This window comes from Pagrus major, chromosome 7 (genome assembly GCF_040436345.1).
Source record: "Pagrus major chromosome 7, Pma_NU_1.0".
In the NCBI taxonomy this organism is placed as follows: domain Eukaryota; kingdom Metazoa; phylum Chordata; class Actinopteri; order Spariformes; family Sparidae; genus Pagrus; species Pagrus major.
In genome coordinates, this window is record NC_133221.1 from 8,078,963 (window position 1) to 8,094,968 (window position 16,006).

At 40.2% G+C, this 16,006-nt stretch overlaps 3 protein-coding genes across 4 annotated transcripts; 1 reads left to right on the forward strand and 2 right to left on the reverse strand.

The window, feature by feature from the left end:
- Window positions 1–574: 574 nt before the first annotated feature.
- timm17b (translocase of inner mitochondrial membrane 17 homolog B (yeast)) lies at window positions 575–5,761 on the reverse strand. The gene is made up of 6 exons (XM_073470351.1): window positions 5,721–5,761; window positions 4,540–4,639; window positions 4,382–4,445; window positions 3,984–4,112; window positions 3,786–3,896; window positions 575–2,922 (listed from the first exon to the last, which is right to left on the reverse strand). The coding sequence occupies exons 1-6, from the start codon at window positions 5,744–5,746 to the stop codon at window positions 2,834–2,836; spliced, it is 519 nt and encodes a 172-aa protein (XP_073326452.1). The 5' UTR covers window positions 5,747–5,761; the 3' UTR covers window positions 575–2,833.
- Window positions 5,762–5,777: 16 nt separating this feature from the next.
- On the forward strand, window positions 5,778–9,280 carry pqbp1 (polyglutamine binding protein 1). 2 transcript variants are annotated; one of them, XM_073470354.1, is made up of 7 exons: window positions 5,778–5,862; window positions 6,862–6,932; window positions 7,025–7,136; window positions 7,367–7,467; window positions 7,681–7,863; window positions 7,949–8,006; window positions 8,787–9,280. In XM_073470354.1, exons 2-7 carry the CDS (start codon window positions 6,866–6,868, stop codon window positions 8,935–8,937), a joined length of 672 nt encoding a protein of 223 aa, XP_073326455.1. In that variant the 5' UTR covers window positions 5,778–5,862; window positions 6,862–6,865; the 3' UTR covers window positions 8,938–9,280. The 2 variants fall into 2 exon arrangements, with proteins under 2 accessions (XP_073326455.1, XP_073326456.1); XM_073470355.1 differs by having other exon boundaries at window positions 5,781–5,862; window positions 6,865–6,932.
- gpkow (G patch domain and KOW motifs) lies at window positions 9,277–15,923 on the reverse strand. Its single transcript, XM_073470353.1, has 11 exons — window positions 15,733–15,923; window positions 15,335–15,504; window positions 15,075–15,220; window positions 13,243–13,349; window positions 12,384–12,588; window positions 12,112–12,244; window positions 11,638–11,842; window positions 11,355–11,475; window positions 10,962–11,031; window positions 9,630–9,715; window positions 9,277–9,545 (listed from the first exon to the last, which is right to left on the reverse strand). The coding sequence occupies exons 1-11, from the start codon at window positions 15,912–15,914 to the stop codon at window positions 9,417–9,419; spliced, it is 1,554 nt and encodes a 517-aa protein (XP_073326454.1). The 5' UTR covers window positions 15,915–15,923; the 3' UTR covers window positions 9,277–9,416.
- Window positions 15,924–16,006: the final 83 nt, after the last annotated feature.

Here is a 16,006-nt window from a genome sequence, read left to right on the forward strand (position 1 = left end):
ACGCCGGTGCAGCTGAGAGGCTGCGGGCCATCCTGCTCACCTCCTGCTTTGTAGCCTAGAAATCCAATTAATCCAGTTTTTATTTGCGGAATCCAGTTTCTGGAAGTTTCTCTTCTTGGTTTTTTATCTGTGCAGGCGCATAACGGTGACGAATATTAAACCAAACGCGTCCCGGTATGCGCGGTGGTCAGCCGCCGGGATTAAACTAGTTGAGCCGTTTAAAAGGATGACAGAGGAAATCTTTCGAGGGGAAGGTGGAGGAAGCCTCGGGAGGAACCCTGCGGCTCTCTGGGGCTTTACTGTAAAGGTAAAAAGAATAGAGGAATAAAAAATACCGTCAGGATAGAAATGTTAGGGTGCTTCACTACAGTGAGTTAGAGGAGCCTGTTTCAGGACCTTGGACAGACGCATCCGATGGGTGCAGTACCAGAGAGAAGCAGCGGGGGGCGCGCTTCAACAGGAAATAGAGAGACAGCTGCTGGTCATGTTTGAAATGCCACTGCTATTATGTTACATCACTGCAGGAGTTTATTAAAAGGAGGACAATGTGAGAAAAACAACACCAGCTCAAGTCTTAAAGAACATCTGATGCCTTTATTGTTTTTATCAACTCTTGCGAGATAAATATATCGAGACATTACATAAAATAAACATTCTTTCGATACACTGTTTGACAGCAGAACAGACGATCACACTGCATCATCTCTGCTTTGTGCGCATGCTACAATTTTAAAGGATGAGTTCACCCCCAAAAAATGAGAATTCAGTCGTTATCCACTCGTTGGGTGAAGTTTCGTTGTCCATAAAACATTTCTGGGGGTTCAGATGAGGACCGAAAACAACTGAAAGCAAAATAAACAACTTATCCAGTGTAATCCAAGTCTACAGGAGCCCAGAGATCCCAAACTGATTTTAAAAGACATTAATGACACTCTTTTTTAAAGGTGCACTCTGCAGTTTAGGGGTAAGATCTTCATTGACTGATTTTTTACACCTAAACAAACTAAATAAACAAACTCTCTTAGTTTTCATGACTGAATAAACCGAATAAACAAACTGACCTTAAAGGACAACACAATTTCATACTGTTTTACTTTGTTTGTATTTGGCGGACCCTGCCACCTTTCTAGCTTCGAACAGTGTTCTGGGGACCTTATTTTCCTCTGAGAACAGCTTGTTTATTCAGTTATGGAAAAAGTCTGAAGTGGGCGCACAAGCTCGACTGACAATTTGTGATCTTGGGGCTTCCAGAGACTTGGAGTTCACCAGACAAGCTGCGTGGAGCCATTGTTCAAAGCCGTTTTGCTGTGAAGCTCCAGGAATTTTTAAGGGTATGAAACTTCACCCGACTTTCCATCAGCATGAGGATAAATAAATAATGACTGAATATTCATTTTTGGGTGAAGTTAACCTTTCAAGAAAAACAGAGCGATGAAGCTTAAAAAGTGCTTGGTTGCCTGATGGATAGTGCAGCGATCAAAGTGATGAGGGATGCATGATAACTGGCTAACTAAAGTGCCTAAGTATACATAATTAAAGCCAGAAAACACATGGTTTGAGCTCATACTTCAAATATGTGACATAATGACTATTTAACAAAGATTCAAAATTACAAAAGCTCTCAGATGAGGAAAGATCTTATGAAGAGATACTGCAAACAAAGAATGTAATGAGGTTTTTCATCCATCTGAAGCACACACTTCATTTAACAACAGACAGATTTTGCATTGATTGTCACAGTTGACACATAATTAAAGACCTAGAAAAATATTTTCACTACCAATCTCCAGACATCTCATTTTACGGTATTACCTCCTGAGCGGCCGTGGAAGTGTCCTTGATTCTGGCAAATGTGTTTGTGAATAACGATGTGAATATTACAGGGAGCGTTGGATAGAAAGCTCTCAAAGCTCCTGTATAGCAGAGCCTCTGTGTCAGTGTATGAATGTGTGTCTGAATGGGTGAATGTGGCATGTGTTGTAAAGTGCTTTGAGCGGTTAGCAGACAAGAAAAGCGGTACAAAAAAGCCATCTATTTGCCATTTCAATCGACTTAACTTTCTGCCTTACAGCCAATAAAACACTGGCTTCACTGTTAGAAATCTAAATCTGTGCACACAGGTATAAAATCTTCGGAAGCTTAAAGGAATAGTCGACAATTTGGGGAATACACGTATTGGCTTTTGGTTACTTATTGGTTATTTCTTGGTTACATGTGAAGATAGATGCCATCTCCTGTGAAGTGATGACAAGACCCCAGCAAGTAACTGCAACCGACCAAGAAATAGTCTGGCACATAACACCGTACAACATGTTAATCAGTGAGCTTCGGTGGTGCTGGTAGGTGGATTTTGTTACCTTGAAACAGAACCAGAATAACTGTTTCCTTATGTTTCCAATCATTATGATAAGCTAAGAGCTGCTGGCTCCAGTTTTTTTAATCTTTTCATCTAACTTTCTGCAAGAAAGAACGAATAACTGTCAAACTATTCCTTTAATATGTCTGCAAGATGTTCAATAATCAAACTGATTTTATTTCTACATTTCAAAACTGAATATGTCACCCAGACAGGTCACAGAAGACTGAGGAAACGTTTCACGAGATGCTGGAGGTGCAAACATGAGGTTCGTCAGGATTTTCTTCACATACAAACATTCTCATAAATAACTATACATCACAGTAATTTACCCCTGAGGTATTTAGTGCAACTACTTGACACCATTGTCAGGACCAGTATGTCCACCTCCCTGTGATCCTGGTACCCGCTTGGTGTCCCCCCTACTCTCTGCTCTGACTCACTGTGTCCACAGCTGGCCTCAGTCCATGTTGCTCTCTACTGAAACTGCCCCTTTCCCTCCTGCTGCTGCTGCTGACCTCCATCCTTTGGAGGTAACTGACTTGGGTCCTCTACAAAGGGAATAGCTGAAGAAAACAAAAGATTGATTAAGAAGGAGATTAGATTGAGTCTGCCAGCAAACCACCCTTGACAAAAATATTTTTATTTCATACCATTGTGGCTGTTGTGGAGGTTCATTGATACCTCAGTTTCTACATTTGAGCAGCACACAACGCAGCGGACTACCACAATGGTCGGCCACTTGTGAATTGTGGTCATTCACTGATGGTTATCATTTTGCATAAGTGGGTTATTAGCAGTAATGCGGTGAGAATACTTGTGTTCAAGAGGCCTTGATGAAACCTGAGACTCTAATTACATTGCAGGAGTACTGTGAGGGATGAAATCATTTTCCTCTTCTTTATTTTCACCTGCAAAAATTGATTTTTAGTTGTAATTGAACACAATACTAAATTACTAAATTGCCTATTTACACACCCATAAGATACAGAGCAACATTCGCATTTATTAGCATTTGGAGTCAAGTTTCTGTCCACCTGGCAAAGGTTGAATATCTACCCTTTCACACCATTTTCTGTGGGAAATATCTGGCTAATTGTTTCATTACGTTCACCAGCTAGTTGTCACCTTTGTCTGTCTGCTGTTTGGTGCTAGACAGGGAGTGTGCAGTTGGTTTTTACAGCTTTTTTTTGCTGAAAACAACGCTATGGAAGAGGTGAGAGTGAACTGAACACAGACAAACAAAAAAAACTGTGAGATGCAAATGCTGAAACACTGAGGGGAACCATAGAGGTGATAATTCTCTGTGGGCTCATGGCTACAAGTGATACCTTCCACAGACAAGTAGGCATGTGATCCATTGTTTATATAAAAATATTGATTTAGCAGCTTAAAATCTCACTTGTAAAACTCAATCTGCTTCACTTACGGTTCTGAAACTGCTGCGCCGTATATCTGGTTAGGAGGATCCCAAAACCCTCAATGAGAGCGAGCAAAATTCCCCCCATCATGGCAGAGCCCATCATCGTTAATGGCCCACCTGGAGAAAGACACAAATTAATTTGATGTGGTCAGTGACACAGGAAGGTGGTATCAAGTTCATTGTGCTATACAGGCTTCCTCTTACTGCGCGCTGCTAGGATGGCCCCGGTCAGTGCACCACTTGTTATGGAGTTCCAAGGATCCTCTTTCCCTCTCAGGCGAACCAAACCACAGTCGATTGTGGAGAAGAGCCCTCCCCACACAGCAAAGCTGCCTGCAAAACCACCAAAAACAAGCTAATGAGTGTTTGCATGTCTGGTTTAATGTATGATTTTAGTTTTAGGCAATGAAAATGTAATCATCAGTAATTCTGTGAAATAACTGGGCTCTAAATGCTTAAATTTAACAAAACCTTTTGCAGGTAAATCAGCTAATATTCACAACTGTTGATTGTATTTAACTTTTATATGTATCATAAACATTCAAATTCCAAAAGCTACAATAAAAGAAACCGCTCACTGTTACAAAAATCAACCTCCTCACCTCCAATCTGTGGAGCTCTTATTCTGACAGCGTTGGCACTACCTCTCAGTCTGTGTCCGACACCCTGAAACAATAGAGCGCTGTTAAATTCTGCCTTTAAAACTCAGGGAGAGTGAAAGCAAATAATAATAATCATTATCATCATGTGGTGAACTCACTGCTGGGGCATTACGAAAGCCCTTGATCGACTGGAATACCCCTCCTCCAATTGCACCCATGGTGAAAGCACCTCCACAGTCATCCACTATCCTCCAGGGACTGCAGGAGTGCATTAAAAGAGAGGGAAATAAAATGTTAAGATAGGACAGAGTATGCAATGTGAAAACAATTGACACAAATTGACATAATCAAGAAGAGTTGTCTGAATAATGGTGAAAAAATGGGTACCATAACAGAATTCACAATGTGCTACTGCAATGATTGTGGATTGTCAGTAGGGCTGCACAATTATTTAAATATTATCACAATTTTGCCAAGTGCGATATCCAAATCGCAGAAGCTGCAATTTGGATAAAGTACTGTAGTGCAGCAGAGATGGCCTGGCTGAGAAAATATTGTTTACATCTCACAAAAGTCACGCCATCATGATTTTAATAGTTACATCACAATTATGCTAAAACAGCTGATCAATCGATTAGTCAATCAGCAGTACAGTAATCCAAAACTATTTGTAATAAGTGATTAATTGCTAAACTCATTTATCAAGCAAGAATATCAAATAGGTATTTTTTTTTTACATTTCATAGATGACAGTAATAACAAATTAATCTTATATAACACAGACACAGAAAACAATGAAAATAATAAATTAATACTTAATTGCAGCAAAATGTAGGGGTGTTAAATACACATTAATGTACAAATTAAGCCTACAATTCACAAAATAAGTCAGTACAATTAATTTAAAATCCTAGCCAGGAAGTCTGACAAGAAGAAGCCAGTAAGATCATAGTCAGAGTTTCTGTCCTGGGAGCTGGTCCAGAATAAAATGTGTTTAACATGACATGACATGAGCTATACAACCCTAACATATGTGAATTATATTTTAGAGGATATTTTTCTGTACTACACCCCCAGCTGTTACTTCTAAACACTGATATATTTATGTAAAAGGTTGCTGAAGTTAAGACTGCTGACGTTATGTTAGCTATGGGTGCATACTGACCACAGCTTTATCTTTTAATATCCCTGACCCTGCACTAAGCTAGCCGGCTAACCCACAGAGCCTCCATGTTCACTCTCACCACGACCTAAATAAAATATTAAGAAGACAAAACTACCTACGAGGTGTATAATTTTAAACATATAACGACAGAGAAAGGTTTAAAACTAATCTCACCAAGGCTCACGGGCATATTCCTCCATGTTTGTTGTCGTCAAGAGAACAGTGCGACGTCATCATTGTGCGCGCCGTGTGCTGTTTGGGAAGTCGCATCGTTCACCCTCCTCGACGATCGAAGAAGCGATTTTCTTAAAAACAGGTAAAGTCTAATCGATTTGTATTCATTTAGTTATCTAAAGGAGTGTGTGTTTTCGCGTTAGTGTAGTTTAAGAGGATGTAGGAAGCGCGCAGGTGTGTATTTGTTGCTTTAGTCGTGCTGCTGCTACCATGAAGCTCATCGAGCAGGCGTTGTGGTCGCAGTTATTTTGCTGGGGATGAAACATGTTATCGTATATATGTTCAAAATTCAGTTTCTCGTCTTCTGCTAAAGAAAACTTTGTCTGAAGAGCTAGCAGTAGTCACAGATGCATAAAACAACGAACTAACGCTGAACACCGAAATGACTGGTGCTCCATTTTACTGCCAACAATGAAGTTTTCTCAGCCAGGAAGGCTTCAATCCAGTTCAAGGGACATTTTATTACATCTCAGGGAAACTTTCAGGGGACTCACAGCAGCATTTCTGTTGCATAATAAGTTACAAACTTTGTTGCTTTGTGAGAAATTAAACAGTTATCTTAATGTTGAGAAGTTAAATAGGTCATTTCACACCACTAAACACCATAGTTTGACTTTCTGCATTCATTGTTGTGGTAAAAGTAGATGCACAGCACACACTGTGCATACAACCAGTACTGGAGAATTAATGTTGGTATCAGAGCCATTCCCATTATTGTCTAATCCTGCTATTATCTTCCCAATAAAGCAGTCAATTCTGTTGTTTTTTGCAGGATAATAGAAATTTGTGAAAATGCCCATCACAGTTTCCTTAAGCCCAATAAATTTGTGATTAAATGGCTCATTTTCTCCAACCACCAGTCCAAAACCTGAAGACAGTCAGTTCACTTTCACACAAGACAAAACCTTGATACATAATATTATGTATTGCAGTTCAATGATTGGGTGTACAGAGGCCGTTATCTGTGTACACCTGCTTCCAGTTGCTGAAGTTTTTCACGGCTAATACCGAATTTTTGAAATCAAGGAGACTGAAAGCCGATATTTGGGACTCATGAGTTAATCCTCTCTTCTCTCTGTAGCAGGATGCCTCTACCTCCGGCACTGATGGCCCGTTTGGCCAAGAGGGGGATTGTTAAACCATCAGAGCAAGGTAGTAGATGAAACTCTGTGTGGGACATTTTTCTCTGTTTCATTCATTTTTCATGTGTCCTTTAATGACTTTTTCGCCTCCAAATCATTCAGAGATAGATGAGGAGATCATCGCTGAAGATTACGACGACAACAACGTAGATTACGAAGCCACCAGACTGGAGAATCTTCCACCAAATTGGTACAAAGTCTTCGACCCTGCTTGGTAAGCATACATGGACGTCTACCTGTTGAAGGACCATATTTTAAATAAGTCATACTGCCTTTTTATCCTTGAGTGTACTACTGCTTCACTACACTATAACTACCTCATGAGGAGTTGTAGTGTATTTCTAATCATCAATTAAGTCAAAATAATTGATTTTCTAATGACATTATTCAGTTTTTTTTTCTAAAAATTCCTCAAATGTATTTTCTTTTTCCTTCAATCCACAGTGGTCTTCCTTATTACTGGAATGTGGAGACAGACTTGGTGGCCTGGCTGTCCCCAAACGACCCGACTGCAGTGTTGACAAAACCTGCTAGGAAAATTAGAGGTATGCGATTATAAAGCCTCTATAACATTTTGATGATGCGTATACGATGATTGGCAGCCTCATCACCATGCACATCTATTATCATATACTACTCATGTATGACACACATATCATTACAGGCCTGAGCGTCATTTGGCAAATAATCTCAGAATGCCATTTTTTTGCCAAATTCTGGCAGTGATTTATTTTATGACAGTCGTCTTTATTTTTCAGCCGAGGGAGGAGATGAAAGAATCGAGAGGCAGTTCGAGAAGCCAGACAGAGAGCGAGAGCGGGAAAGAGACAAAGAGCGGGAAAGGGACCGGGAAAGAGACCGAGAGAGGGATGAAGGGAGGGAAAGAGACAGAAGAAAGCAGCGGAGAGAAGACATGGCACCGTACAATAAGAACAAAAGAGGTAACGTTTACATCTGTATCATTTGACACAAGCATTTTCAAATAATGAAGCTTTTTACATGAATGGATGATACTTTTTGTTCCAGGGAGGAAAGATGATGAAATGGACCCCATGGATCCAAGTGCTTATTCTGATGCCCCAAGGTATTTTATATACATATTTACATTATGATAATAATCCTTTCTTTAAAGGAGAACTTGGGAAATGAAGTATTCCCCTTCCATAAAGTTCAGACTTATGTGACACAGGCCAAAATAGATCAAACAGAATTGCACAGTACAGGCAGAGATATTCGGACACCAGTACTGGTCAAGATAAACAGAACAACAATTCAAGATCCTACAATTCCTGTAATGCAACCATAACTTTTCATTAGACCCTGCCTGATAACTGACCACACCAGCACGATGCTATGACATATGTTGAGGTCACAGATGTTGGTGCATAGGGCTGGGTCATAATAAAAAAAAAAATGTCAATACCAGTACCAATACCAGTTCTTTAACAATACTTTTTTCAATGATACTTGATAGTATCGAAGCAATGCGGTCAGTGCCATAAAAGTAGTGAAGTTGGATACCCAGCCCTGTTGGTGCTTAAATACTTTTACCTTCGACTCTGTTTAAGCAGCGCTTGAAAATCATGCAGTTGGCGTTGAATGTTCTGTTTTCCGGCGTGTTTATAATGTTGAATGTGATACAAAGAAAACAAATACCCTGCATATACTTGCTAATTTTGGTGTAAAATTGGTATATTACAAAGTTCCTCCCGAGCCAGAGGAGACATTATACTATTACAGGCATGACTAAACATATTCAGTAAACTCACTCCGATTAATAAAATTGATTCAGTCCCCATTTGAAGTATGAATTGAATGTGTAAAACCAAACATTTTATTAAAACAAACTCATTTGTCTTTCCAGGGGCACATGGTCAAGCGGTCTGCCCAAGCGTAATGAAGCAAAGACGGGTGCAGACACCACAGCTGCAGGGCCTCTGTTCCAGCAGCGGCCGTACCCCAGTCCTGGAGCCGTGCTTCGGGCCAACGCAGCAAACCAAATACCCAAAGAGTGATCTGAGCTCCTGGGTCCTAACAAAGACGCGGCTGTACAGTTTGTTTTCCCTTTGCTCACATTTAAACATCCGCCGTTACAGACTGACATCTTTTAAGTTTTCATTCTGAAGTGTTTGTACATGTCAGAAATTTGAGTGCTGAGCTTTTATACCACCAGCGCATTCATACTCCTGTTGTAAATATGTTTTTATATGACCTTAAGATTGACTTTCCTGTTGTCACTAGGGCCATCTGTGGACATCATTTGCTAATAAATGTAAAGATAACTGTGAAAAGGACTCATTGCAGCTTTTCTTTATGTTGTGGTGGTAGATCTTGTAATAAAATCTGTACAAATAAAAATCTTGACAATGTTTTATTACAAAATTGCAATGTGTTAAAATCTTGTGGAATCCATTAGTGAATATTACAAAAACAACTGTTCAGATGGGATGAAAACAGACAAAGGATATTTGAATGCAAGTCAAACTGATGTGGATCAGTGGTCTGCTGCTCCAACATAGTGACAAATACAGTCATATTCCAGTGTGAACAATTTCTCCTCGTATCTGTCGAGCTGGACCATCGCTTTGCACTTGTTCTTGTCCCGCTGGAGAATACGGCCAACCTGGACAAACACATTTAAATACTTTGATTAGTAACAGTACAAACCAGTACACACATCCTGCAGGATATGTGATCCTTTGCTTACCTGTCCTCTGTGCTCGCCCAGTACAACCATTACAGCATCATATTCGCCTTTTGGAACAATGGTTTCTAACATGTCCTGATTCACATCTGCCACGGAAAGAAGAAACAGCAGGTTATTCAAGAATTTTTAATCTGTGTTACTATAGCAACAATCAGGGGTAGAGTGGTTACCTCTCCACTATTAATTCAGCAGATATTAAATGCCACTAATGTCTCTGTATCAACACAATCTTAGCCAATAAGGCACTGGCCATTTATATATAAATATAACAATCCCTGAAGCTGTGGAGTTTGACAACACACCATTTTAATACAAGAATGACCTGCTTGCAATTTTGACTCTCTGCAGTGACAACACACAAACACGTTGGCAAAGTAACAGAAGCATCCTCATTTAGAAATAGTTAATGTCACCCTATCAAGACGATGTATGTCTAGCAAGTTAACAGGGATGCACGAAATATCTGCCCGATAAATAATTGGAAATACTAGCTGATAAATAGACTATAATATGATGCAAAATTGCTTTTATTACTAAAAGAGAACAAGGGCAGCATGCAATACTGCCTTTCTACCCTCTGGTGTGCATAAACTACAGGTTATGAACTTAAAAAGGATGCATTGAATATCAGAAAATTAAAAGTCATAGTTTGACAGTTTGGGAAATGTGCATATTCATTTTCCTTGCAGAGTTGGATCACAAGATTGATACCACTCCCATGTCTATAAATATAGACCTACAGCCAGCAGACCATTAGCTAAGCTTATCAAAAAGACTGGTATCAAAGGGAAATGCTTAAATTGGCTTTGCTTGAATGTGGAAAAAAATTGCTAAGCCTAGAGCACCTCTAGACCTCTCTAGATAACACACTATATTTCATTTTTCAATGACAGTCTGCATGCTAAGCTAGGCTAGCAGCCGTCTGGCTGTAGCTTCATTATAAACAGACATAAGTGGTATCGATCTTCTCATCTACGCCAAAATATCAAACTATTCCTTTAAATTATGAATGGCTGCTATCGAATCACCTTGTATGTCTACTTCCTACAACAACCAAGACGATATTTTGCTATTGTATACTGTTTATCAACTTATGTTAATATACCATCATCCATGATGAACATAGACAACACAAGATATATTGTATGTGCAGGAGAAACCATGGTACCCGGCTCCATTGTTTTCATTATAACACCTAAGCTAGTTAGATGCAACAGGCACAGTAACAACACGATTGCACATTTCTTGCACAGCTCTAATTAGGGAATAAAAAGAAATGCCAGAGTAAGAGACCTAACACACAGAGAGACTGAGATGCCACTTATGACTCACCGTCTAACAGTCTTCCCTCTTCAGTTCGACACACACAGGTAGTTGGTGTCAGGACATCCTCCACATGCATCTAGAACAAGAAAACAAGACTGTGTTAAAAAACTCGGCACGTTTAATTAATGAAACACTGCAGCCTAAGATATGACTTTTTTTTAAGCTGTATGTTGAAGGCTCTTAATCCAAAACAATGGAATAAATAAAAAACAATTAAACACAAATATTGACCATCCAATCAAATATATGCAAAAAAAGTAACTTGCTTAAGAGCCTTGTGAGTTTAACAGCTTCAAACAAAAACAAACCACTTGATTACAACATCAATATTTCATGATTCCACTGACGGAAAGCAAAGATGTCTAGTGATCACGGCAAATCTAAGAGGTGTATCAGTACCTTTGAGTTGTAGTATCTGCCCCCTTTGAAGGCTTTGTCTATAAAGCGAACTTTCAAGTCTCTCTGGAGCCAGGAAGGGGGAGCCGGGGGTCGCCTTGCCTCTTTCACTGGAGGCTTCTCTCTACAGAGGAAACAGAAGAAAAACAAATACACAATATGTTTAATCAAACAAAACATTGACACGTTATTACCAATAAAAGGAAATAAAAAACATACTGCTCGTGGTAAAATAAGAATCATGAAAAGCACATTGCTGTATCTTCATCTTTTAATGGAGATGTACCTGTCTTGACTTGATTCTCTGTGTTTCCTCTTCCTCTCATCTTTTCCTCCATCTCTTTCTGAAGACTTTTCCCTCGTTTTCCTGTGTTTTCCCTCGACGCTATTACTTTTCCTCTCTCTCTCCTCCCGTCTCTGTTGTTCCTTCTCCCGCTCCTTTTCCTTCTCTTTCTCCTTTTCCTTGTCTTTGTGGGCTTTGCTGAGGCGACCTGGTTGGTGGAAAAATCTAGTTAGCATATATGGCAAACACCCAAACAAATAACAAATTACAAAGAATATTGCTACAAACAACTTGAAGTTCATTCCTGATCATTTCTGTTCAATTACATTGGCCGAACAGAATTTTGGCATTTGCTGACCTCTAAATGTTACCAAGTGAAATATCATCTAAGATGGAACAAACTCAAAGTTCATTAGCATTCAGATCATTTTCCATGAATGTTAACCTTTTCCATTTTAACTGTTCAGAGTTGCTTACTGAGGTCTTTGCTGTTTTTGTCATATTCCTTGCGCCCAATTAGTTTGACAGCATACTGGCTGACTGTCACAGTCTTGCCGCCAATAGCCAGCTTCACCATAACTCGAGCGTTATCTGGATCAACGCCCTCAATCTGCAACACATGAATGAAAGTTATGACAAGTTATACAGAGAAAACGATACATAGAAACAAAACCCGTTGTTGTGCGACACATGAACTGCATGTAAACAATGATGAATATGGGTGCAAACGCCTTTCAGATCAACTCTACCTTGCCATACAGTTCTTTATGTGCCCCGGACTCCACCAGCACGCAGCCTCCTGGACCCATCACTAGTTCCTCCTCCTTCGCTCGCTCCTCTCCTGGTTTGGGGGGACGCTGACGTTTGCCTGGCTCCAGGTCCTTAATTGCTGAACGATCAGCTCCAAGACCCAAACCCTTTGGACGGAGCTGGTGTTCGATCGGCTTCACGTCTCTGTGGCAGACAGGGAACAACAGCATTCAATCAATAAACAAAGTAGAGAGATGGACATGGAGTATATAAAGGAGGCTAGAGCTGGATACAGCTTGAGCCATACTTTTGTTTAAAATGAGTGATCTTGTCAGTTGCTTTATGAACACTAAAAGAAAAAGTCAAAGTTTCCTGTGGCTAGTGCTTTAATGCAATTGAAGTCCATGATGTGAAAAAACAGTCAGATTACACTAGCTGTAAAAATATTTACAGTAGCGAATAAAGTTCAATATCCTGATCAGAACATACACATTAAATTACTTCAAATTTACAATTTACAACACTGATTTACTAGGTTTTCAATCAAGGTGACAACTAAGATCATTTTTAGTAATTAAAAAAAAGTAAAAACATCCGTCATATGTTCTAAGAGCTCATGCTGATGCCTTCAAATGTCTTGTTTGGTCCAACTAACAGTCAAAAATCCAAACATTCAATTTATTTAATTTAAAATGGTATAAATCTCAAAAACTTAAGCGGTTAATTGGTTATCAAAATTGTTGCCAGTTGATTAATCAATTGTTTAACCTCAGATTTGAACACCACAGTGGTGCAGGTCAAGCATAATATTAAATTAGGAGACAAAATGGTAAAGCAAGGGCTCAGTGTGTTACTTACTGTTTAAATGTGCGTCCAATACCTTCTGTTTTCGACCAGCCCATCCCTTTAAGCATAGCAAGTCCATAAGCCTCAACAGGAACTCTGTCATAATCTGCCTCTGTCGACTGACAAACACATACAGTGACATCAGCTTCTTGATAATCAAGAGACATGCCTTAAAAACACAAACAACCAAAGGAATACAGACACTATACTCTGTTTTAAAATGTGCATCAGGGCTAAATGAGAAGCTTACGTAATCTTTTAGCTCTGAAACGCAGAAAACTGTTAGTGCCAACTGTGAGAGAGACGCAGTTTGTGATGGCAGTCTTAGTCAGCCTTTTGGCTCCAGGCTGTCAGACTCAGCCTGGGCTGACTACAGTCACCAGGCAGCAGCCACAGCAGCCTCCATCAGAGCAATGGCCCGGCTCATCTCTGTCTCCACTGAAGGCTTTCCTCTGAGGGAAGCTGGGAGCAAGCTCTCACAGAGGAGACTGCATTAAAATGAGCTCTGGGGCACAGTGAGCAAGGTTCCCCCGGCTCTCATATTTTGACAGTCACATCTAAAGTGATGGAGAGCGGGATGGGATGACAGCGACGAGGCGTGAGGCCTCTGATGAAAAGCAACAGAGAGAAATCTGATTGGTTGCCCGCATGTCTCTGGGGAGAATGTTGACGCCTGTCTGCCACCCAAACCTTACTGTACTCACAAAGTCATCCGTGCCCATACGCATGCGCACATCTGTGTATGCACACAGGGGTGTTATTCTACTCAGTTGACTGTCAGCACTTTCACACACTCAAATTTCAATCTAAGTCAAAGTAGCCCAGACATTTTGTACTGTCAGGAATTTTCATATGTCCACTGCAATGCCTCTCTGGCAGATTATATTGCGATCTTCACATCTATCTTTTAAACATTTATTTATTCTGGGAGGCTTCACTCAGAGAAATGCTCTGTTTTTCAGGAACACCCTGGTTACAATCACACAGTCACACATTCACACCTGAAAGCTGCTCAGTGAAACCTCATCTTCACTGGAGAGGTTTGGGTGAAACGCCTTGCTCCAGTGCAATAAGGAAGGGGCATCCCTGCCTTTCACTTTCTCCACACATATTTATCCTGCTGGTCTAGGTATTGAACCAGCAACCCCTCCGGTCACAAGCTCGCTTCACTAACCTTTAAGCCACCCTTGCATAATCTGATATAATTTAAAGAAATGAGAATAAACGAAGAGCTTTACAATCATTCTCTCCTCGAAAAACTATTATCGAATGCTTTTGAGCAAGGCAGCAAACTCAAGCTGCCAACAGTAGGAAGTTTACTCAAACTAAAGCATAAAAGGCAACTCCAAGGGTGTAAGTATGTGTATTTATATGAATGTTCATGTTGGCTTAGTTGAAAAATAAAGTACAGCTAGTGTTATCGAGACATAGAAAGGATTGTTTTTGTTTTTTAACATAGTACAATTGAAATAAAAATGTTAAGACTTGTTAAACTATTGCTCATGTTATCATCATTGATTTGACAAATTCTAAATTACCACATTAACCATATATGATCTTGCTCTTCCTTGTATTTGTTATTTCTTTGGCATCCTCTGTCATGAGTTTTAATTGAGACAGCAAACCACCCAGTCTCCTTTACCGCTTCAAATTTCTCTAATGTTTGGGTGTACGGTCTATGACTTGACTCTCTAGTTCATCTAAAACACCACAGATAATATTTACAACACTTGTTAGAAAGATTTTCATGCAAGTTTTCTGTTTTTTCAACCCAACCAGTGTGTTGTGCACCCCTACTACAAATTAGAGATAATTCCTATCACTCAATTAGTATCCAAACTTACAGATTCAGGCCGTAGATCCACCTTCACTTGATCTCCATCCTCAAAGCCATCGGGGACTTTATTTTGCATCAACAGGGGGATGCTGAGGTTCAGGTTTCTCTCTGACTGAGGGCCATTCTGCCACTGCTCCAGCTGCCTCCTGGAGTCTACACGCACAAGTTAGAGATGTTAAGCAAACATTGCATGAGAGTTAATGACACCCTCAGCCTCCCACAGAGCATAAACACACACTATAATCCATGTCTTCTGAATGTACACACCTTCAATGAGTTCTTTGACAGCCTGAGAATCCACAGAGTCATTGTCTTGGGTTGTTGCTTCTGTTTTGCCTTCACTCCCCTCGCTCTGGACCGGTCGGTCCGGTTTGTGCCAGCGGTTCTTCTGGATCAGTGGGATGATGAGCTCTTTGGGCTTCTCGGATGGTTTTGTACTACGGAACAGAGATAATTTAGAGAGCTAGCCGGCAGGGCCACTATAAAACACGATTTACTAAACATTACTGTCCCACATGAGATATATATCCATATTCTTTACCTGGACGAGGCATATTCTAACAACGTTCATCATTTAATGAACAGCTACCTGCTAGCTATGTCACAAACGTAACCGTTACGCTAACGCTATGATGTGTTTGTTAGCATTAGCATACGAAGCTCACCTTTGTAATTCATTTCTGTCAATTCCGGTCAAGTAATCTTTGTCCTCTTTATTCGTCAAAGCGTCGCCAGTCGAAGGTTTGAATTTGTTAACTGTCTTCGTAAAACCGAAAGACACCGCGGGGTTTTTTCTCTCTCCCTGCTCCACGGAAGCGGCACCAGAATCTTCCCCGTGCGACGCCATGATTGTTTGTAACCGATTAAAAGTAGGCGAAAGGAATTCTGGTAGTTGGAGTTTGATTTCGCCGTACTTGTTCGATTTAGGTCGTCGCAATG

Excerpts from the sequence above, each read along its gene's own strand:
- timm17b (XM_073470351.1), bottom strand. The coding sequence starts at position 5,746 with ATGGAGGAATATGCCCGTGAGCCTTG. Across the intron at positions 4,446-4,539 it reads GCTTTCGTAATGCCCCAGCA|GGTGTCGGACACAGACTGAG; the intron begins GTGAGTTCACCA and ends CTATTGTTTCAG. Across the intron at positions 2,923-3,785 it reads GGCGCAGCAGTTTCAGAACC|CTATTCCCTTTGTAGAGGAC; the intron begins GTAAGTGAAGCA and ends TGTTTTCTTCAG.
- pqbp1 (XM_073470354.1), top strand. The coding sequence starts at position 6,866 with ATGCCTCTACCTCCGGCACTGATGGCCCGTTTGGCCAAGAGGGGGATT. Across the intron at positions 6,933-7,024 it reads TGTTAAACCATCAGAGCAAG|AGATAGATGAGGAGATCATC; the intron begins GTAGTAGATGAA and ends CAAATCATTCAG. Across the intron at positions 7,864-7,948 it reads GTACAATAAGAACAAAAGAG|GGAGGAAAGATGATGAAATG; the intron begins GTAACGTTTACA and ends TTTTTGTTCCAG.
- gpkow (XM_073470353.1), bottom strand. The coding sequence starts at position 15,914 with ATGGCGTCGCACGGGGAAGATTCTGGTGCCGCTTCCGTGGAGCAGGGA. Across the intron at positions 12,589-13,242 it reads ATTGGACGCACATTTAAACA|AGACGTGAAGCCGATCGAAC; the intron begins GTAAGTAACACA and ends TGTCTGCCACAG. Across the intron at positions 11,843-12,111 it reads CAAAAACAGCAAAGACCTCA|GTCGCCTCAGCAAAGCCCAC; the intron begins GTAAGCAACTCT and ends TCCACCAACCAG.